The sequence below is a fragment of the Bufo bufo genome, chromosome 11 (assembly GCF_905171765.1).
Source record: "Bufo bufo chromosome 11, aBufBuf1.1, whole genome shotgun sequence".
Classification (NCBI taxonomy): Eukaryota; Metazoa; Chordata; class Amphibia; order Anura; family Bufonidae; genus Bufo; species Bufo bufo.
This window is the reverse complement of record NC_053399.1, coordinates 40,487,018-40,509,746: the sequence shown is the minus strand read 5'-3', so window position 1 is coordinate 40,509,746 and position 22,729 is coordinate 40,487,018. Positions and strand designations below refer to the sequence as shown.

Sequence of the window (22,729 nt, the reverse complement as noted above, 5' to 3'; positions counted from 1 at the left end):
TGATCTAAACATGAAGTAGACATATGGGGAATGTAAAGTAATAACTATTTTTGGAGGTATTTGTATTATAGAAGTAGAGAAATTGAAACTTGGAAATTTGCAATTTTTTTCAAATTTTGGGTAAATTTGGTATTTTTTTATAAATATATATATATTTTTTTAACTTCATTTTACCAGTGTCATGAAGTACAATATGTGATGAAAGAACAATCTCAGAATGGCCTGGATAAGTCAAAGCGTTTTAAAGTTATCACCACTTAAAGTGACACTGATCAGATTTGCAAAAAATGGCCTGGTCCTTAAGGTGAAATAAGGCCTCACAAGAATTGTATCCATTTCTTTCCTATAACTTGAGTTTTATAGTGGGCAATTTATCATTCTCCTCACACCAGTTTTCTGGCACACAATTGGCATTTTTCCACCGCCCTCTCCACGTTCCCGAAAAGGGGGAGGGGCAGGAGCCAGCAGGTTTGGCAAGTTTATCTTCTTTTACGCCAGTTTTCCCTGCCGATCAGCTGCAGAGCGCTCCAGTGACGTCACATGAACTTTTTGCAGCTCAGTCCCATTCAAGTGAATAGGCCTGAGCTGCAATATCAAACACAACCACTATACAGTGTACGGCGCTGTGCCAGTGAAGCACCGCGGCCTTTTCAAACAGCTGATTGGCAGAGGTGCCCGGTGTCGGACCCCCATCGATCAGATATTGATTACCTATCCTGAGAATAGGCCAGCAGTATCGAAATCCCAGAAAACCTCCCTTTAAAAGTTGAATTCCTCATAAACAGCTCAATGGATTTACATAACAAAGGTATGCCTTGGCTCAGCAGGATCATCCCTGCCAGGTATTATGCCAGGTTTTATGGGGTTGATCTTGCTGTCAGATGCTCTCTAAGCAAAATAAATCATCAATTCATGTTGGATAGTTTACTTAGCTTAGGCGTGGATTTGCTGTGAATATCCGTTATCAATATGTCATCCAGAGCAATTACCTAAATGGAAAATACAAGCAGCTCTGTATTAAGCATGCCAGAACCAGGGTTGCGGAGTGTAATATAAAGATTTGTCCTCTCTACCATGTTAATGTTCTCTCAGCGAGATTGAATCTGGGGCTGTCTGCTTCAATATCTATAGCACAGGACCAGGCAGATAGGAGCGGACTCTCATCTGTCATACCCTGGATTAGACGGGATGTCCAAGGCCTCATTAATTAACCTATTGATTTATTGCTGACCAATTACTTTTTTACCTGGTTTTGGAGTCTGCGATATCATCATAATGCCCCTGAAACTATGTCGGCCGTGTACTCTTGGTGCTTTGTGATCTGTCCATTATTGTAATCATATGGAGCCTTTTAACCTGATGAAGGGGACCTAAGTATCCCCGAAACGCGTTGTTTTATCTGCTTCACCTGATGAGCAATATCTAATAAAAAAGAACTTTTCTTCATACATGCATCTGTCCTGCACGGTGTTTCTGCGCCTCAACTGCGGTCCTATTACACCACTACATTATTGTAATCAAACCACCCATGAGATACGTGAAACTTGAATGTTTTTTAAACTTTTTACGACTCATTTTTGTGTGTAACTTGAATCTTCTACCAAGGCCATTCCACCTACCATGTGCTGTTTATACTGCTGGTATACCTCAGAGGTTGGACGACAGCACAGCTTCCGTATGTAGGTGCAGGTCTTCCTTGCAATCCTCTCTGCCATGGGTCTTGTACAGTGTAAGGCCCATGGACACTACAGTATCCGTTTTGTGGTCCGCAGATTGCAGATCCACAAAATACAGATGCTGTCCGTGTGCCGTTCGCCTTTTATTTGGCTGACCCATTGTTTTCAATGGGTCCATGGTCAGCATTCTGTGGACACAGCCTGCCTTTTTGCGGAACAGCAGAAAGAACATGGATGATCCATGTGCTTTTCACATCCGTATGTTCATTCTGTAAAATGATAGAACATGTCCTATACTGGGCCGCAAAATTCAGACCGCAGACCCATTGAAGTCAACAGATCTGCAGAAAAATACAGATGCAACACAGACCACATCTGTATTTTGCGGATCTCTGATTTGCGGGACGCAAAGCGGATATGGTTGTCTGCATGGGGTCTAAATCCGAAAATAGACAGCTTCACTCGCATGGATTAAGGAATTCATTGTAGCTACTGCCAAAGTGAAAGCATTAATTTCAGGAGGTAATATGTCCTTCTTTAGGCACTGCTTCTGTAGTGTAGTGAACACAGGGATACAGATGCCTGAAGAAGAGCGTATGACCTCCAGAAACGTTGTAAGTTCTGCATTAATTTTGGTGGTGGCTACAATAATTTCCTGAACTTTGCAAGCAACCCATGCAAGTGCTGTCTATAGTTTCAGATTTACGTTTATACTACTGATTTATTACTTACGGACCCTCTCAGCATGATTAGTTATAATCATTGTGGGAATTGGCCTTTGAGCACCCATTGGGCATTTGTGCGAAGCATGAACGCAACATGTCCTCCAAGATAAGATCAGTTTTTTAGTGTTTCTTTCTTCCCCGGGAAGGGTTCTAATCTTGAAGCCTTTTTCTATTGCTTCCAGTAAGAGCAGAATCTCTTTAAAGGGTTTCTGTCACTAGAATTTTCACTATTGAACTGGTTGACATTAGCCAGTGTCATGTGATCACACAATCTGTGATGTATTTGGAAACTTCAGCGGGGGTTTTAAAGCTTTTCCACACCAAATGAGCCAAATAATAGTATATCTGTCACTAGAAAACCTTTACTTCACCCTAAAGGGGGAAATATATCAAGTGGTGTAAGAAAAAAGATGCAAATCTGTGCGCAAGCACCATTTGGGCAAATCAATTCGTGACTTTTGCTGTTTTGCACCAAATTTGCCACTTTGCTGAAAATTTGGCGGAAGCGGGAGGATGCATCACCTGATGGTGTTGTGCTTTGGTCATGATTAAGGATTGCATTCTCCTGACCTAAAACGCGTAGATGAGTATCTTTGTCAGTTTTTTTTTTTTTACTGTGCTAAAAGTTAAAGTTATTCCCTTTAATGGACGCTGGATTCACCTCCTTGTTTTTTTGGATTCTATTAGTGCTGTATTCCAAGCACTTCCGTGCTTCCTCACGGGGTTGCAAGCACGTGAGCTCTGCACTTTGTGTTTCCTTTTGGGGTACAATTTCCATTTCTGCACCTTAGACTGGCCTCTTAATACATTTGGTGCATCTTGCTAATTTAAGATGAAATGTAGCAACCGCCAGTCTTAATAAATTTCCCCCACAATATGTAGATAGCCTTGGTAAGTCCAGTCTAATCCTTAGCAGCCGATCTGGTCCTGCCTCTTCTACTACATATGGGAAGTTGTCGCTGTGGTTTTTTATGCACCAGTTAATGATCTCCACTCCAGTGCTATTTGCTAGTTTTCGTCAACCTTATAGCAAGAGCACCCACCATATGGAACATTTCTGTGGTCAGATTTATGATGTAGAGATATGGCCCCAATCTGACATTGATGCCAGCTTGATTCATTCCCTGGAAGCTGATCATGTAGCACAGCACAGATAAGAGCTTTCATTCAGCGTCTGCTCCTTTATTATTTAACACTGCATGCAGACGCCTGACAATGCATCGCACGATCAGTAAATACAGAATTCAATTAGGAAATGGCATTATTTTGTAGTATAAATCCAAATCTCTGATGGTAGACACTGAAATATTGCATACTGAGTATCACTGAAGACCTCCGAACGGCAGAGAAAATCTTTACTGCCAGCTTGAATGCCTCCCATGCCCTTTCCAAAACCTTGTGTTTCTCTGTCCGAGGCTTGGAACTGAGCTTTCTGGGAGGAATTCTGCAAAAGCTTTGGTTGCACGTGATCCGTATAAAATCACTGTGGTTCTGCAGACTGGTAGGTGACTACATTTGCCTCCACAGCATGGTCACCTATTGACTAAAGCACCTGTTGGTAAGCAATAGTCTGAGCATAATTGGAAGTGTTGTAGCTATAGAGGGTGCTGAGGATATCCAGCATGGTCACCCATTGTCTAAATCTGTTGGTAAGCATTGGCCTGAGCATAATTGGTAGTGGAGTAGCTTTAGGGGGTGCAGAAGATATCAAGCATGGTCACCCATTGTCTGAAGCGCCTGTTAGTAAGCAATAGTCTGAGCATAATTGGCAGTGGTGTAGCTATAGGGGGTGCAGAGGTAGAGGCAGGGGCGTAGCTAAAGGCTCATGGGCCCTGGTGCAAGAGTTAAGCTTGGGCCCCCCTTCCCTCAGTGCTTTGTGGCCAGGGGCAAAAATTGAAATGGCACCCCCCCCCTTCCCCCTCCTCATGCCAAATTCTTGACCTTAACCCTTCCCTCCAGCCAGAGGTGTAACTTGACCTGCATGCACTGTCTATAATACCAGTGTTTTCTTATGTGGCACAAGGGTCTTTGGGCCCCCTCAGGCTCCTGGGCCCAGTAGAGACTGCTACCTCTGCACCCCCTATAGCTACGCCCCTGGGTAGAGGTCACATTAGGGGCCTGGTGCAAGCAGGGCCAAAAGGTGGCCATACGCCTTCAATAGCTGTTGGCTGAACCAGAGTATTTCTCCTGGCTCTCCCTTACACATAGACAATGGGGGGAGATTTATGAAAACTGGCTGAGTTGCCCATAGCAACCAATCAGATTCCACCTTTCATTTTTCAGAGCTCTTTTACACCGGTTTTGATAAATCTCCCCCATTGTGTTTGTCCAAACATGTATGTGTGTTCAATGGGGAGAGAGGCGAGAGCCGCTGCCGGACACTCCAGGTGGCAGCTTATCTCCTGGGAGAAGAAAAGGATCAGGCCAAAAATGTTGGAGGAGACTCTTAATCTCCCTATACCCATTAGAACGCCAAAAGAAAACTGGGACCAATTAAGTCACAAATGGGGGTGACTAATTATACAACCAACCAAACTTTAAAGAAATATCCTACAAAAAGAAATCATTAAACATAATTCAAACTTTATTAGTAGATGACATGATAAAAGCATATAAATTTGCAGCATTAGGCATGTTTGTGCATTAGCGATGATCAGACGGTGTAATTGTACCGCCGATTACCAGATGAATGAGCGTTAGTGCAGCACAAACATCCTTGTTCCCCGACAGCAGACCGCGTTGTGTAAACAGGAGTCTGTATGGGGAAGAGCGATGGCATTAGCGATCGCTCCTCCCCATGCTCTGGAGGTGATCGGTGCATGTAAATGCACCGGTCTCCTCCGCTAGCGATCAGTAGATCCTCGGAAAGGAAAGCCTCCTTCCTGACAATCTGCTTGTAGATCCTCCCATGTAAAGGGAGCTTTAGACCCTCTGTGCCCCAACACATGTTTCTTCACAGGGGAATGGAGACCTGTTTGTTTTGATTTAGATAGTTATCTAATAGAAGGAGGATAATGTGCTGTATCTCTACCTTATATACTAACGTTCTTCAATCTAGCAAATTGGCTACTTACCTTTAGGATCTAACTCATTTAGTGCTTGTGTAATGCTGCAAATTTGTATGTTTTGATCATGTAATCTACTAATAAAGTTAGAATTATGTTTAATGATTTATTTGTGTGGGGTGTTTCTTTAAAGTTTGGTTGGTTCTATAGCCATTAGAGTCTCGGCCGAAGTCCTTGTTCTTAGCGGGCTTGGCCGACAATAAACTAATGCGCATGGAGACCTAAAGGTTCTTCTACCACATTAGAACATACAGAATACAGGGCTTTTTTTCCCAAAAGAAATGTCCCTGACATTTTCAGGTTCCAGTCTGAATACACACTGCTCAGAGCTTGGTTAGTCCTTGTGTCCAGTTTCAGTTCATTGTTGATGTGTGAGGGTGGCAGAGTAACAACCTCCATAGGTGCTCATAATAGCTGCCCTTTATTGACCTCAACTTTCATCCCTTGCATTGTTAAATTACAGTACCCTAGGGAATTACCCCAATGATTAACTTTCCGAACCCCTGGCGATCATATATCCTAAGCAAGAAGAGCTTCATAGGACCATATATTTTTCCTATAGCTCCCCTACAGAGGGAAAGAAGTATTACATGTTAACCACTTAAATGGGCATCAGCCAGGTAGGCTACTTTCACACCGATAATGCAAACGCTTGTATCTGTTCATAACGGATCCGTTTGCATTATTCATTCGAAAAAGAGTCTAAGTCAAAACGGATCCGTCCTGACTTACATTGAAAGTCAGTGGGGGACGGATCAGTTTTCAATTGCACCATATTGTGTCGGTGAAAACGGATCCGTCCCCATTGACTTAAAATTGTAAGTCAGGACAGATCCGTTTGGCTCCGCATTGTCAGGCGGACACCAAAACGCTGCAGGCTGCGTTTTAGTGACCGCCTCAAAAGCGTAACGGAGACCAAACGCAGCCAAACTGATGCATTCTGATCGGATCCTTATCTATTCAGAATGCATTGGGGCTGAACTGATCCGTTTTGGGCCACTTGTGAGAGCCCTGAAACGGATCTCACAAGCGAACCCAGAAACGCCAGTGTAAAAGTAGCCTAATGCATGGTCGTTTCAAGCCCACTAGGGGAAGAGACACTCTTTGTGAAGGGTTATTCGCTCTAATTCATAAAAGGGTGTCCCCCCAGTATGACAACCTTTTGCCCTAATAGTGCAGACAGTCCCTTTAAATAGGATAACCTATTGATAAAACAGTGCTGATTGCATCAAATGCCTTGCCCTGGGTCGGCTTCTTGTCATAATGGAAATCTTGTAGATGGTAATCATTGCCAACATAAATGAAAATACCATTGAACATAGCTTCCACCCACACAGCGCACAGTCTAAATGAAGGATTGACTGTGCTTTCAAGGGTACAGAAAATTAGCAATGATCCTGAGCAGAGCCAGTCTCCGAGGACTGGATTATTATAGGCTGCAGTTACTCTGGCTGTAGAGTCTCTATACTTCAATGATATGTTGTTGCCCAGATACATAGCTCCTCATTAAATGCGGCAAGCCGGGTTGCGGGACGGTCTGCAGTACTACAGTCACGCAAATAATGTCAGGAGCCTAAGAATAGACTTTGTCTAATTAATGACGCAAGATAAGCAAAGCCCCTGGCAACCGCTTTTCAGAAATCATAGGAATTATTTATATCTCTGCATAAAAAGTGCCCTCTGTCTTCATTCTTAGACTAAGTGGCATCATTTACGTAGGGGAGAAACATTCAAACAAAATTACATGAAGAAATATATAAAAACAGCTGTAGCAATGTAAAAGAAACATTACAGTTTTCCGTATGGTCTCTTTCACACATCAGTATTTGGTCAGTGATTTTCATCAGTGATTGTGAGGCTACACAGGGGTGAGCTATAATGGAAAGATTTGCGCCTGTTCTGTGGTTTTGACCCGCTCCTGGTTTTGGTTCACAATCACTGATCAAACACTGATGTGTGAAAGAGGTTTTGCTCTTTTTCTAGAGCTTTACCTATGTCTTTTCAATAGCAAAATCCAAATGAGACCTCCTTACTTGGTGCAGGTCACCCATACTACATGTATTTAGTTGACCATAGGCGTGAAATAATTGATGGGCAAACAATCTGACTCAGCTTGCCTGGAAGCTATATACCTGAACTCTACTATATGCATGCCTATTTGGGCAAGTAATGAGCATGTAATTTAAAAGCTATGTACCCCTTTGGGGGCAATTTTTTTTTTAATTATTGCATTGTACTTATTTTGAGCTAAAAATAATTTTTTAAATTGGTCTTTATTACAAATATGGAACCCTTTTTTCTGTATAGGGCTGAGATTCTCTAATAGAGGGATCTAAAGTTTCTCTCTGCTCCGTCAGCCAGCTAATCCGACGGTTCCTTATTTCTGCTCTCTGACATTATAAACACTATGTGGAGACTTCCATATATCAGTGAGTCCCCTGTGTACAACTATCAGTGGCTGACAGCTATCTCTGTATACACACTTACATAGAGAATACTATCAATCACTGATAACACCTCCCTATGTACAGCTATCAGTGACTGACAGCTATCTCTGTATACGCACTTACATAGAGAATACTATCAATCTCTGATAACACCTCCCTGTGTACAGCTATCAGTGACTGACAGCTATCTCTGTATACGCACTTACACAGAGATGGCTATCAATCTCTGATAACACCTCACCCGTGTACTGCTATCAGTGACTAACAGCTATCTGTGTATACATACTTACATAGAGAATACTATCAATCTCTGATAACACCTCCCTGTGTACAGCTATCTCTGTATACACACTTACACAGAGAATGGTATCAATCTCTGATAACACCTCCCCCGTGTACTGCTATCAGTGACTGACAGCTATCTGTGTATACATACTTACATAGAGAATACTATCAATCACTGATAACACCTCCCCTGTGTACAATGAAGTCAGAAAGAGGAGAGATTTAAATGTATAAAAGTACATGTTTTACTGAATCTTTTCTCACAAAAGTATATATCAATCTGCTGCTTTATAACATGGTGCCTGCAGATTGTACTGCACTTTATGGTGACATGTCCTCTTTAAAGATGGCACACTGGCAACTTAATGGGATTTATACGCCTAAGGCTACTTTCACACTAGCATTTTTTGTGGATCTGTCATGGATCTCCAAAAACAATAATACAACCGCATTCATCAGTCGTGAACAGATCAGGTTGTATTATGTCTTCTATAGCCATGACGGATCCGTCTTGAACACCACTGAAAGTCAATAGGGGACGGATCCGTTTTCTATTGTGCCAGATTGTGTCAGAGAAAACTGATCCGTCCCCATTGACTTGCATTGTGTGTCAGGAGGGATCCGTTTGGCTCCGCTTCGTCAGGCGGACACCAAAACGCTGCAGGCAGTGTTTTGGTGTCCGCCTCCAGAGCGGAATGGAGACTGAACTGATGCAAACTGACGCATTCTGAGCGGATCCTTTTCCATTCAGAATGCATTAGGGCAAAACTGATCCATTTTGGACCGCTTGTGAGAGCCCTGAATGGATCTCGCAAACGGAAAGCCAAAACGCCAGTGTGAAAGTAGCCTTAGCTGATTGTGACTTCCCACCTGATTTGTTAGATTCACAAAAAAATGCGCTATACTCATCAGTGGGAGATTTTATATACCACATGAAACATGGAAAGTTTCACTTTTTCTTAAAGGAACACTCCAGGCAAAGCTGATACTGTGTTATGCTTAGTGCAGGGCCTGCAGGTTCAGCACATCAATATTGGATTCTCTCTTTGGTGCTTTTTAGGAACTCTCCATGAGACCTCATGCACACAACTGTATCTTTATTTCTGTCTGAAAACTACGGATTCGCAAAATAGGAACACCTTTTGTGTACACATCACATTTTTCTATTTTCCATCAGTAGAAATGACTATTCTTGACCAGAATATAGACAAGAATAGGACATGCTCTATAATATGTGGAACGGCCACACAGATCCACAAAAAATACAGACATGTGCATGACCCCATAGCAATGAATGAGTCAATGTGATATATGCAAAAATGCGGATAGCACGCAGGTAAAAAATACAGTCGTGTGCATGAGGCTTTACCGTGGTTGCAAATTTGGTTTTCAAAAACATCTGTTTTTAACACATAAACACTGCAGCCAAATGCTTCTTGTCTCTTGGTGTTTTTAGCAAATCGCTGCATGCTCTCTGGGTGTGGAGTTTTTTAAGAAACTTCTGTATCAGAAAAACCTCTGGAAAAAAAACACAAGTAAAATGTTTTGTGACTTAAAAAACAAGGACTCAGTTGTCAGCTACAACAGGGGAGCAGCCAGAATGGGCTGCACACATTTGCAATGTCACTTGCTCCAGTGGTGTAAAGGTGTTGTGCAGTGCAAATATACTGATGATATATCCTCTGGACAGGTCATCAATATCAGATCGGCGGGGGTCCGACTCCCGGCACCCCCGCCAATCAGCTGTTTGAAGAGGCCGCGGCGCTTGCGCAATCGCTGCTTCCTCTCCAAAATTACCTGTGCGCCATCTTCTTTGCAGTGGCCATGAAGTGTAATTACAGGTGCTCACCCCATTCACTACAAACGAGATGACGCACTGATAATTTTGAATCAGAAGTAGTGCTTGCACAAGCGCCGCATCCTCTTCAAACAGCTGATTGGCGGGGTTGCCGGGAGTCGGACCCCCGCTGATCTGAAATTGATGACCTGTCCAGAGGATATATTATCACTATCTTTTGCAGTGCACAACCCCGTTAATACCCACAGCCTAATGGGCCCTTTACACGGTCTGACAATTGAAACGATCATCGCTAACCAGCGATGACGATCTAGGAGATTGTCAGGAAGGAAGCGTTCCTTCCTGACAGTGATGGTCAGTTCGCAGTGTTCGCCAGCGAACACATGCGGGCTTCCATCTTTAGTAAGGTAGACTCACCCGTCCGGCGATGCACAGGTAAGCCCTTACCTGTGCCTGTGCCAGTCACCGGGAGCAGGCAGTTCCGAGAACAGCCGCCGGGGGCCTTCATTAGGCTGTTCTCGGAACTGCCTGCTCCCGGTGACTGCATTTGATTTCAGACCGGCACCCGGCACAGGTACAGGTAAGGGCTTACCTGTGCATCGCCGGATGGGTGAGTCTACCTACTAAAGATGGCAGCTAGCATGTGTTCGCCGGCGAACACTGCGAACTGACCATCACTGCTTCCTGACAATCTGCTGATCGCTAGCAAAGGAGACAGGTGCATTTACATGCAGCGATCTCCTGAGTATAGGGAGGAGAGATCACTAGCACCATCACTCTTCCCCATACTGTCTCGTTGTTTCCCGGCAGTAGATAATGTTTACACAGCAGAATCTGCCAATGGGAAACGATGATCTTTTGTGCTGCACAAAAGATCCAATTACCCGATGAATGAGCGTTTTGCTCGTTCATCAGGTAATCGGCAGTACATTTACACTGCCAGATCATCACTAACGAGCGTTACTAGTTACTCCTGTTAGTGATGATCTTGCGATGTAAATGCACTGCCGATTACCCTATGAATGAGCAAAACACAGCACAAAAGATCATCGTGCTGTGAAAACATGATCTGCTATGATGAAGAGCGATGGCTTTAGCATCACTTTCCCCATACTCTGGAGGAGATCGGTGCATTTAAGTACAGTGGTCTCCTCCGCTAGCGATTTAGCAGATTGTTGCGAAGGAACACTTCCTTCCCGACAATCTGCTACATCGGCGTCACGTGTAAAGGAACCCTTACTGCCAGTCTCCCTTTAAGATTCACTTTTGTTGTTTTTACAGCTTTCTTGGTATTAGACTGCGACTTCACACTGATGTAACTGCCAATGACGCCATATGCTGCTTGTATTCTCGGAGCCTCTTGGATCTCACTTCACACTGAGAGGTGCATCTCTTATTTCACAGTTAGCGTTGTGCTATACATAGATGTATACCGGTATATCTCCAAGCCATATTTTAATGTCCCAAAGCTTTGGAACATGAAAATATGGCAGCACCATTATTTCATACAATAAATCCTTTTAAGGAAAACATCTTTAGTTAATTTTTTTACACCTTTTCTAACGTACGATGGGGCATCCTTCATCCGCCCAAAAACACAACATGGGGAGCAGATGTTTTCTACATTGACAGGCATGGTGTAAAGCCGGTGTACACAAATTATTTTGTTTCTTATAAATTATATGCCTGTTTTTGTGTTCTGATGTTTGTTCACAGGCAAAGCCGGTCCTAGGGGTGTGCGACCTTTGCAGTCACAGAGGGCCAATCCCCTGTCAGTTCTAAAGGGAGCATCAGAGCTAAGGGCCTATATACTAATGCTGGTCTCATACGCATTAAATAGTTGTCCCAACCACCCCATACACACATGCCAGCCTTGGAACAAAAGGATTGGGCAGTTCAAGTCCGATTGACGGCAGATGCCGGAGACAGTCTAGAGGCCTCCATACACATTCGGCTACTTTCACACTCGCGTTTGGTGCGGATCCGTCATGGATCTGCACAAACGCATCCGTTCAGATAATACAACCGCATGCATCCGTTCAGAACGGATCCGTTTGTATTATCTGTAACATAGCCAAGACGGATCCTTCTTGAACACCATTGAAAGTCAATGGAGGACGGATCCATTTTCTATTGTGCCAGATTGTGTCAGTGAAAACAGATCCGTCCCCATTGACTTACATTGTGAGTCAGGACGGATCCGTTTGGCTCAGTTTCGTCAGACGGACACCAAAACGCTGGAAGCAACCAAACTGAGCCAAACTGATGCATTCTGCACAGATCCTTATCCATTTAGAATGCATTAAGGGAAAAACTGATCCGTTTTGGACCGCGTGTGAGAGCCCTGAATGGATCTCACAAACGGAAACCAAAACGCCAGTGTGAAAGTAGCCAAAGCTAGTTGGCTGGTCCCTGACTGACATTGATCTAATCTGTATGGCCACCTCTGATCCCCCAGCTGGACAGCATTGTTCAGTAGCTGCCTGACACTGATATTTAGGGGCCTTATGACAATGTTATTTGGACACTGTATGATTGTATTATACACTGCGTGCAGAATTATTAGGCAAATGAGTATTTTGACCATTCATCCTCTTTATGCATGTTGTCTTACTCCAAGCTGTATAGGCTCGAAAGCCTACTACCAATTAGGCATATTAGGTGATGTGTATCTCTGTAATGAGAAGGGGTGTGGTCTAATGACATCAACACCCTATATCAGGTGTGCATAATTATTAGGCAACTTCCTTTCCTTTGGCAAAATGGGTCAAAAGAAGGACTTGACAGGCTCAGAAAAGTCAAAAATAGTGAGATATCTTGCAGAGGGATGCAGCACTCTTAAAATTCCAAAGCTTCTGAAGCGTGATCATCGAACAATCAAGCGTTTCATTCAAAATAGTCAACAGGGTCGCAAGAAGCGTGTGGAAAAACCAAGGCGCAAAATAACTGCCCATGAACTGAGAAAAGTCAAGCGTGCAGCTGCCAAGATGCCACTTGCCACCAGTTTGGCCATATTTCAGAGCTGCAACATCACTGGAGTGCCCAAAAGCACAAGGTGTGCAATACTCAGAGACATGGCCAAGGTAAGAAAGGCTGAAAGACGACCACCACTGAACAAGACACACAAGCTGAAACGTCAAGACTGGGCCAAGAAATATCTCAAGACTGATTTTTCTAAGATTTTATGGACTGATGAAATGAGAGTGAGTCTTGATGGGCCAGATGGATGGGCCCGTGGCTGGATTGGTAAAGGGCAGAGAGCTCCAGTCCGACTCAGACGCCAGCAAGGTGGAGGTGGAGTACTGGTTTGGGCTGGTATCATCAAAGATGAGCTTGTGGGGCCTTTTCGGGTTGAGGATGGAGTCAAGCTCAACTCCCAGTCCTACTGCCAGTTTCTGGAAGACACCTTCTTCAAGCAGTGGTACAGGAAGAAGTCTGCATCCTTCAAGAAAAACATGATTTTCATGCAGGACAATGCTCCATCACACGCGTCCAAGTACTCCACAGCGTGGCTGGCAAGAAAGGGTATAAAAGAAGAAAATCTAATGACATGGCCTCCTTGTTCACCTGATCTGAACCCCATTGAGAACCTGTGGTCCATCATCAAATGTGAGATTTACAAGGAGGGAAAACAGTACACCTCTCTGAACAGTGTCTGGGAGGCTGTGGTTGCTGCTGCACGCAATGTTGATGGTGAACAGATCAAAACACTGACAGAATCCATGGATGGCAGGCTTTTGAGTGTCCTTGCAAAGAAAGGTGGCTATATTGGTCACTGATTTGTTTTGTTTTGTTTTTGAATGTCAGAAATGTATATTTGTGAATGTTGAGATGTTATATTGGTTTCACTGGTAAAAATAAATAATTGAAATGGGTATATATTAGTTTTTTGTTAAGTTGCCTAATAATTATGCACAGTAATAGTCACCTGCACACACAGATATCCCCCTAAAATAGCTAAAACTAAAAACAAACTAAAAACTACTTCCAAAAATATTCAGCTTTGATATTAATGAGTTTTTTGGGTTCATTGAGAACATGGTTGTTGTTCAATAATAAAATTAATCCTCAAAAATACAACTTGCCTAATAATTCTGCACTCCCTGTATGGGCACTATATGTAGCACAGGGACCAACCAACATCAGGTTCGGCCCTGTTCGCAAGGGATGTAACCAAGGGAGGGCTAAGAGAGCATGTATGCTGGATATTCAGATACTGGGGTACGGCAGCAAACATTGCTGAAAGCAGAATATTATAGAGCAGTGATGGTGAACCTTTTAGAGACCGAGTGCCCAAACTGCAACCCAAAAGTCACTTATTTATCGCGAAGTGCCAACATGGCCATTTACCTTGAATACTAATATAACATATCTTCCATGTACTTTATCATGTATCTATAATAGCCTGCCTACATTCAGTGTGCTGTCTGTGCCATTGAAAGCATGCCCTGTGCTGATGAATGGCAGAAAAAGTCTAAGGCATAGTGTTACACCTTGGACTTCTTCCAGGCTGCGGGTGCCCACAGAGAGGGCACTGAGTGCCGCCTCTGGCACCCGTGCCATAGGTTCGCCACCACTGTTATAGAGGGAGAGAAGTCGAGCTCCATGATATGTAGGGTTATAGGTGCATTATTTCTAATAATAAGTAAAAAGCTAAGTGAATTCTGACAGGACTGGACATTAAACCAATGACTGGCAGATATCTTTCTGAACATCAGGGGCTGATGGTGGGGACTTGTTCTGATATCCCCTCCTTGGTCAAAAATAAAGCTTTCCTCTCCCTGTCTATGGGTTACATATTGTCAGTCCTTTGGGCTTATTCAGATGAGCATGTGGAGTCTGTAAAACATGGTCCATGTGATGGCCCCATTTCTCGCACCAACCATGGCTCTCTGCATCATAGTGATTTTACCATGCTGCGAGCTACAGCCCCACCATGGGTCTACTGTCCTGTACACACTATATCATATAAGTACGGGACAGTATACCCGCAGTCAGCCGGTGCAGATCATAAGAGCAGGACGATCTTGTCCGATCCTTCTCTCCCCCAACGTCATCTTTCGTGAGACAGCTTGGAGCTCCCCACCCACATTAGACTGTCAGCCAAACCTGGTGTTCTCAGCGGGTTTGGCCAACATTATACTAATGTGTATGGGGACCTTAAGGGTACAGCCATACATTCAGGTTTCCGAATGCAGTTTTGCAAGCCAAAATCAGGAGTGGATCATAAAAGGAGAGAAAGTATAAAGGACAGATACGACTTCTCCTCCATTTTAAATTCACTCCTGGTTTTGGCTTCCAAAACTGCATGCAGAAACCTGATGGTTTGGCCTTGCCCTTTTGGCTTGGAGGTTGTACGGAGCTGTCATACCCCCTTGTGCTTGAGGCCATTTTGTGCCATTCACATCATGTGAAATGATCTCATAAAGATTTTGCAGATGTATAAATCTTCACTCAGGATTTCAGCATTAGCATGATGGGCACGTTGTTTTTTTTTTGGAAGCTAAGGAAACTGATTGGGCAGAATGTATTGTGTAAAAGGAGCGCAGCTGGACGAATTAATATGCATGAGACTGCTCTCACATGAGGAAACGTGCAGTCAGATTGAAATGGTATTCTAGATGGTTTTTACTGGGCAGAATAGTGCATCAGACAAGGTTATTCTGCCCGCGGGGGTAACAGATACCAGACTTAAGGGAACAATGATGCCAGTGTGAATATATGGTACCATTCATGTGTTAGTAAGTCAGAAGATCATTGCCAAACTTTGGTAATTATTTTTTTAACTTACTTTCTTGTTACAGAAGCCATTTTGCAGAAGTGCCAACATGAAGTGAAACCATACTGGGTGTCATGTTAGCCTCTTAACAAGTGATGCTCTTATTCATATAACTTCACCCCTATTTGGTCTAACCAAAGTATCTTCCATTCTTGGACTATGATACATCCAAACTGCAGCAACAAAATGGCAGCAACCCTTGGTGGCCACATAACCATAGACTGCTGTAGACCCATAATGAGGTCATTCATTAGAGGAGTTTATCACCAAGACAACCTCTTCTCTAACAAAAAACGGAAATTTCATCAGGTGACACAAATATAGCATTACATGGGATCCATTTCAATAAACCATGGTGTAACGGATCTCCTGGCACCCCGACCGGGTACCTCCGTTGATGGATGCTCCTAGTGCTTCCTGAGGACTCCAAGCACTCCACTTGGCACCGTATGCACTGCCAACCCCACGAACCGACGCAGCTTGGTTGGGATCTCGCCGTCTTCTACCCACCGTGGACCTACGACAAGGCTTCCAGGTTCCAGTGGGTGAACCTCTCTTCCTTCAGAGAGCGATGAAGGAACAGCTCTTACAAGAGCTCAGGGATTATACTCTGGATTACACTCAATCCCCAGAGTGTAGTTCTCCAGTACCCCAAACATGAGTCTAGACTTCATGAAGGGTAGAACAGGACACTTTAATGGGGCAACATGTCAGCCTTTTATGCAGATCTTCCAGCAAGGGGGACTCCCATGGGGGACCTTGTGGAAGACTGAGACAGTTTCTTACATAAACCAATCACATGCAGTTACAGGCAGAAAACACACACATGTGATGCAATTAATCAACACAATGGGATAACGTAATCACTCACAGGCAGAAAACACCCACCTGTGATACAATTAACCAACACAATGGGATAACGTAATCATTCACAGGCAGAAACTACCCATTTTTCCCTTTGTAGAATAATGAGCCGGGGGAAGGGGGGGTGGTGGAAGGGGTGGAAAGGGTCTCCATAGTTCTGGGTCCATAGTCCATAGGAAGGAGGCTAGCCCTCAGGCCTCTCCAGCAGCCCCAGTGACGTTTCAGTCCGTCAGACATGGAATACATGAATCAGAGATAGCAGATTCTCTTCAACACATTCTAATAGATTGGCTTCATGAGACAATTATCATACAGACATGCCGTTATTCATCAGACACAAGCACCTCTTTCAGATGCTTTCATAGTGTCTCATATTGCAATGCAGACAAATGGGCCATATGTGCATGTAGCCTGTCTCTTTTAGCAAAACCAGTATGACTTTTAGTAGTGTTACCGGTCAGTAGCCAGCCAATATGTCCTGCAAGAGGCTAATCCAAACCAAAAGACCATATGCCTCATATCTTCATAGTTCTATAGAATCCATATTAAAAATCTGAATCTAGTGACCCACCTCAAGCATTCCAGAGAGTACTTGGCCAAACTACGACCACTGTTGTTCAAATTTGGCCTGTATTACCTATATTTATAATGTAGATCTGCAAGTAAAAGGGTGGACATCTGTGTAGACCTTAGGCATTTATAGCGTTCCTTCCTGACAATCACCTGCTCGTCAGTGGAGGAGTCTACTGCATTTACATGCAACGGTCTCCTTTACGGTATGGGAAGAAATGATCACTAATGTCATCGTCCCCTTTCAGAGTCATTGTTTGCTGGCAACAGAGGCTGTTTAGACAGCACGATCTGCTGCCGGGAGACAGTGATTTTGATGGCCGCATCAGGCAGATTTTCGTACAAATGCTTGTTAGCAATAACCTGCCCAAACATCAGCCAGTGTAAAGGGCCCTTAAAGGGGTTTTCTCATCTCAGACAATGGGGGCATATTGCTAGGATATGCCCTTATTGTCTTATAGGTGCTGGGACCCGCACCTATATCGAGAACAGAGCCCCAAAAGTGAAGGAGAGAGCACTGCGCATGCGCAACCGCCCTCCATTCATTTCTAAGGGGCCACCGAAAAAATTAGAGCGCTGGCTCGGCTATTGCCGTCTGCCCCATAGAAATGAACAGGAGCATGTGCCGCGCATGCGCGGCACGCTCCCATTCACTTCTATGGCGGGGATTAGCACTTGGTAGTGGACGGACCCCGGGAAATCTGGGGTCCTCCAGCCACAGCGCTCCCCGCTCCGTTCTTGATATAGGACCCGCACCTATCATACAATGGGGGCATATCCTAGCGATATGCCCCCATTGTCTAAGATGGGAATACCTCTTTCAGTCTCTAACTCAGTATAGCCTTCAGGGTGTTTTACTGATTGTTATCAGGAAGCCAAAACATAAAGCTGGCCATGGTGGACCAGCCAACCATCTTAGGCTACTTTCACACCAGCGTTTTTGCTGGATCCGTCATGGATCAGCCAAAACGCTTCCATCATGATAATAGAGCTGTCTGCATCCGTTATGAGTGGATCCGGTTGTACTATGTCTTCTATAGCCACGACAGATCCGTCATGAACACCATTGAAAGTCAATGGGGGACGGATCAGTTTTCTATTGTGTCCGAGAAAACGGATCCGTCTCCATTGACTTACATTGTGAGTCATGACAGATCCGTCTTGCTCCGCATCCCAGGACGAATTTAAAAATGCTGCTTGCTGCACTTTTGTGTGCGTCATGGGAACACAACCAAAGGGAACGGAATGCATCCTGGTGCATTCCCTTTCGGTCAGTTCAGTTTTGTCCCCATTGACAATGAATGGGGACCAAACTGAAGCGTTTTCCTCCGCTTTTGAGATCCTATGACGGATCTCAATAGCGGAAATTAAAAACGCTGGTGTGAAAGTAATCTAATGTGTATGGGTTCCTCCTGACTGACTCTACTCCAGCACCAGTTGTGGAGGAAGATGAGGGTTGGGCACGTTGTGTTGGATTTCAGCTGCCTGATCCTTTTGCTCCTTGGGAGATAAGCCCCTGCCAGAGGAGGCTCATTCATCCGCCAGCTATCTTATTGCTCTTGGTGTGAGTGAGTTACAGTTGGCAGATATTAGAAAAGTCTATACGCCACATTTACAATAGCGTTGCATTTTAGATCATTATATTCCATTTGAACTATTATATCCATACTTGCCATAAAAGCAATCTTGTGGTTGAAATGGAATAAAGTGCTTCTTAGTTATAAGGCCGAAGTCCAATCACTACAGAGCTTTGGTCTTTTGCTGGTTGTCACAAAACTCTTCTGTCTCTGATTCCTGCATTCCGCTCGCCTCAGTAACACCACATCTAGTCTAACCTAACTGAAGGTCATCACAACACATTTTGCTATTTCATTCAATCATTTTGTAACTGTCTAGAACACAATGGGGGTCTTACAAGAAAAGCCAACATAAAATTTAGAAGCGTAAAAAGTGAGCCGATTTGTCTCATTCTTGCAGCATGTACGCCAGAATCCCTTAGGCTCTGTTTATATACCAACCAGGCAAAAGCCAAAAGGACACTCTGTTGGCCACCTGTAACGGTCACGTACACACACACACACACACAGGAGGGAGGATAGTGACCACTGCGCTCCACCCTTACCCCTGGCCCTGCCTACTTGCCTCGCAAGTCCTAATGACAGGGGACAACTGGACGGCAGTCCTTAGCTTGGAATAAGTGCAGGGAGGACAGACCAGACAAACAACAGAACGTGAACGGACCGAGTCAATACCAGGAGAGCAACGAAGTACAAATGGAGCAAGCAGAGAATAGTCAGGAATTGCTGGGGTCAAAAAATACCAGGAGAGTCGTGAAGTACCAAAGGAGTCAGCAGAGGATCGTCAGGAGGAAGCCGGGGTCAGAATACCAGGAGAGCAGCAAAAGTACACAATTTGCAGGCAGAGGATCGTCAGGAAATCAGCAGAAGGTAAGTACGCCAGGTAAGACGAAATCGCAGGTGGAACCTAAATTACAGGCAACCTGTGACCAGCAGGCCGCCTGTTTAAATACTGACTAGCAGGGGTCATGTGACGTGGCCAGCGTCACATGACTGCCCCTGCTACATAGGGCTTAGCACCGAGTGCCCAGCTCGGTGCTCAGGCTTATCCTGGTTGCTGGGGGAACCCGGGACGCCGGCCGCGCTGAGGAGACGTGTGTGGCCGGGTCCGTCCCGCCCCCCTATCACGCGACCTTGCTCCTGCACAGAGGCGGGCGCCGACGGCGCTCTGGCGAGCGAGCGCATCGCCGGCGCCCCGTGACACCACCATAGGGCTTCTATAACTCTATGGACACGTTAAGCCTGTAGGTCAGGAGCTTTGTGAACATTACCCTACAGTAAGGGGGGAGTTTGTCCCATCCGAGGCCACTTACAGAAATCATTTTTCTGTCATTCACTTCTGATAATTTTGTGTCTGGAAAATACCAATATATTTCTGTTGGTCATATCCATACCATCCACAAGATCCTACAATCTGCTTCTATGAATAGGATACAAGTATATACACAGGGTAGGACTAGTCCACAGGGGATTTCTTGGTGGCCCCAAAGCTCTGACACATCAACGTGACCCAAATATACAGCTTCGTTTAGCTGAGCCAATCACTTGCCTCTAGGGTCTTTTTTTTATAGGTTGATTCACAAACAGCCTATTAGGGCCTGTCCACATGGCAGATTGTGTGCGTTGATTCTGCCGCCTGTTCATATGGCCTCAGAATATTTCCACACTGATTTCCTAACTGTCTCAAGAACGGACATGTCTGCACATGGGTTTCCACATGCTCATTAGCCGAGGGTCAGCCTCAGATTTCCAACACTGATTCCATGGTAAATACATGTCAGATTATTCTGACCTGGAGTTTGCTGTGTGAAAAGACCCTTAGACCTTACAGATGATATGTCCTGTATATGCAAGGATAAAAAAGTGGACTGTATGGGATGAGGGTTGGTTCTAATCTTTTCCAACACTGTATATGTTAAAGCGGTTGTCCTGCAGGATAAAATAAGAGAAGCTTTACTCCTCTCACCTATCCCATACTGCTGTAGGTCTATCGCTTACTGAGTCCAGGCATTAGATTCAGCCAGTTCCCTCCATTTCTCCAGATCCGGTTGTTAAAATTACAACTGGAACAGAGAACCGTGTTACCGGCTGAGTCCCGATTCGGGGCTCTGGCGGCGGCAGGGCAGCTGGAGATGTTCGCTTCCATTGCTTCGCACGCCACTGATAGTTTAGCTCCTTAGTTGGGTGGTATATGTGTGTAGTGTATATATGGTGTATTTATCTATGTGTACCATGTATATGGTGTATTTATGTGTATTGCATATATATGGTATATGTATATGTAAATGTGTTGTGACGCGGCGTATCCGCCGTTGAGTAGGGAACCTGTTATTAAAAATTTGAATCCCACCCTTGACCGAGTCCACTCTTGTCTCCACTTCCTGGACCCATATAGACACGGAGACATGCCTCAGTCAGTGATTGGCTGAGCAGGCATTTCCTGTATGCTGAATCGGGACCAGGAATTGGAAACCGGTAAACCACAGAATGGCAGCAGTAGGGCATCTTGAGGCGAGTAATACTTTGTTTATCTTTTTCGTTAACCCATTCTGCCCCTTTCCTAACAAGTTTTATCCTGGCGAGGAACCCCTTTTAATAAGACAAAATTTTGACAAGTCCCATGATCAGGACTAAGCCCCGGTGTATGTACTGCTTAATTGGATCGTAATTGATGCCCATTTGCATCCAGTTCTTAACGTATTGTTGGCAATTGCCTCATTATCAATTACTCACCCATCTGTACAATGTTTGGCATAAGGAGCGCCAATAGACTTCCCCATTACTCAATGTAATAAATACATAAACCAAACCTGATCTGTATAACACATAGGCTAATGTTGGTGGGCATGACTGACATTAATAGCTGCCATGGCTGTTGTACTGTAGATTTATGGCTGGAAGACTGATGAATGCCACACATAGTGTCTTTATGGACCACCATCAATCCTTGCAATCTATTTCACGGACAGAACATCAATGAAAAGCCATAACACGTCTTACAAACTAGAGAAAATCCACCCTGGCCATCAACTGGAAAACTACAAATAACTGAAATGAATGGACCTGCATGTAAATTGCAGACAGCAAGCAAACAAGCAAGCAAGCAAGCAATGGGGTTGCTCTCCAGGAAAGAGCTGCAGCATTTCATACTTCCACCAGTGCTAGATAGGGTTAAGACAGAAACAGAATGCAGAACTTACCATATCATATACGTTTAGTATCACCGGTTCATTTGCCATTGTGAAGCTGGTCGGTTCCTTGGGGGGGTCTCCCCAATTTTTGTAAATTCCTCCTGGTCAATACTGCAATGGGTTACAGAAGGAAGGGAACGTTTTCATTCTAGATCCTCCAAACAAACCACTCGGAGGTTCTTTTTGGCCAAAGTTATGCAAATATCAGGTTTTGTTCTCATGCTGTAGCCCTTGGACACATTCGTCAGGTCAGGTGTGAACCCCAAGTTCTATGTTCTGCAATCCATTTCCCACAGGGACGTATACAACACAATACTATGGAGTCTGCTGCAATGCATTTAGTGTCTGTATGCCAATGACCTTTACAGTGCTTGAGGTTAGCTCAGCGCTGAAAAACATGCTGGTTCTCCCTGCATTATTCAATCTACTGCTCGTCAGTTGTGGAAAATACTGAGCTGTTTATCTCTTCCGTCTGGCTGCCACCAAAGCACAGATTGCAGGGAGATTGTGTCTTGCATAAGGCAAGGATAGCATGAGATCAGATAGGGATTTGTATCCAGTGTTTCTCACCGCTCGTGGGATTATTGACAGCTCGGAGAAGCCATGGTGCTGATGCTGCTTCCTGGATAATCAGGGAAAGAGGCAACTCATGGCACAGGATGCAAGGAGCTGACAGGGGAAGGTGCAGAGAAATCCATGCGGTTTCAGATCAGAAGGGAGTGTGACCCTGATGCTGCTATAGTGCACACAGC

General features: G+C 44.4%; 1 protein-coding gene across 2 annotated transcripts in view; it reads right to left on the bottom strand.

Annotated features, from left to right (window-relative positions):
* Positions 1-22,729, bottom strand: part of LOC120982456 (deubiquitinase DESI2-like) — a 124,181-nt gene that overhangs the window by 99,986 nt on the left and 1,466 nt on the right. Inside the window, exon 1 of one of the 2 annotated variants that reach the window (XM_040412610.1) lies at positions 21,987-22,156. The exons of the other annotated variant lie outside the window; for it this stretch is intronic. Coding sequence (XP_040268544.1) covers positions 21,987-22,025 — 39 coding nt within the window. The 5' untranslated portion in view covers positions 22,026-22,156. Of the gene's footprint in view, positions 1-21,986; positions 22,157-22,729 lie in introns of those variants that run through there. 2 annotated transcript variants of the gene reach the window in all.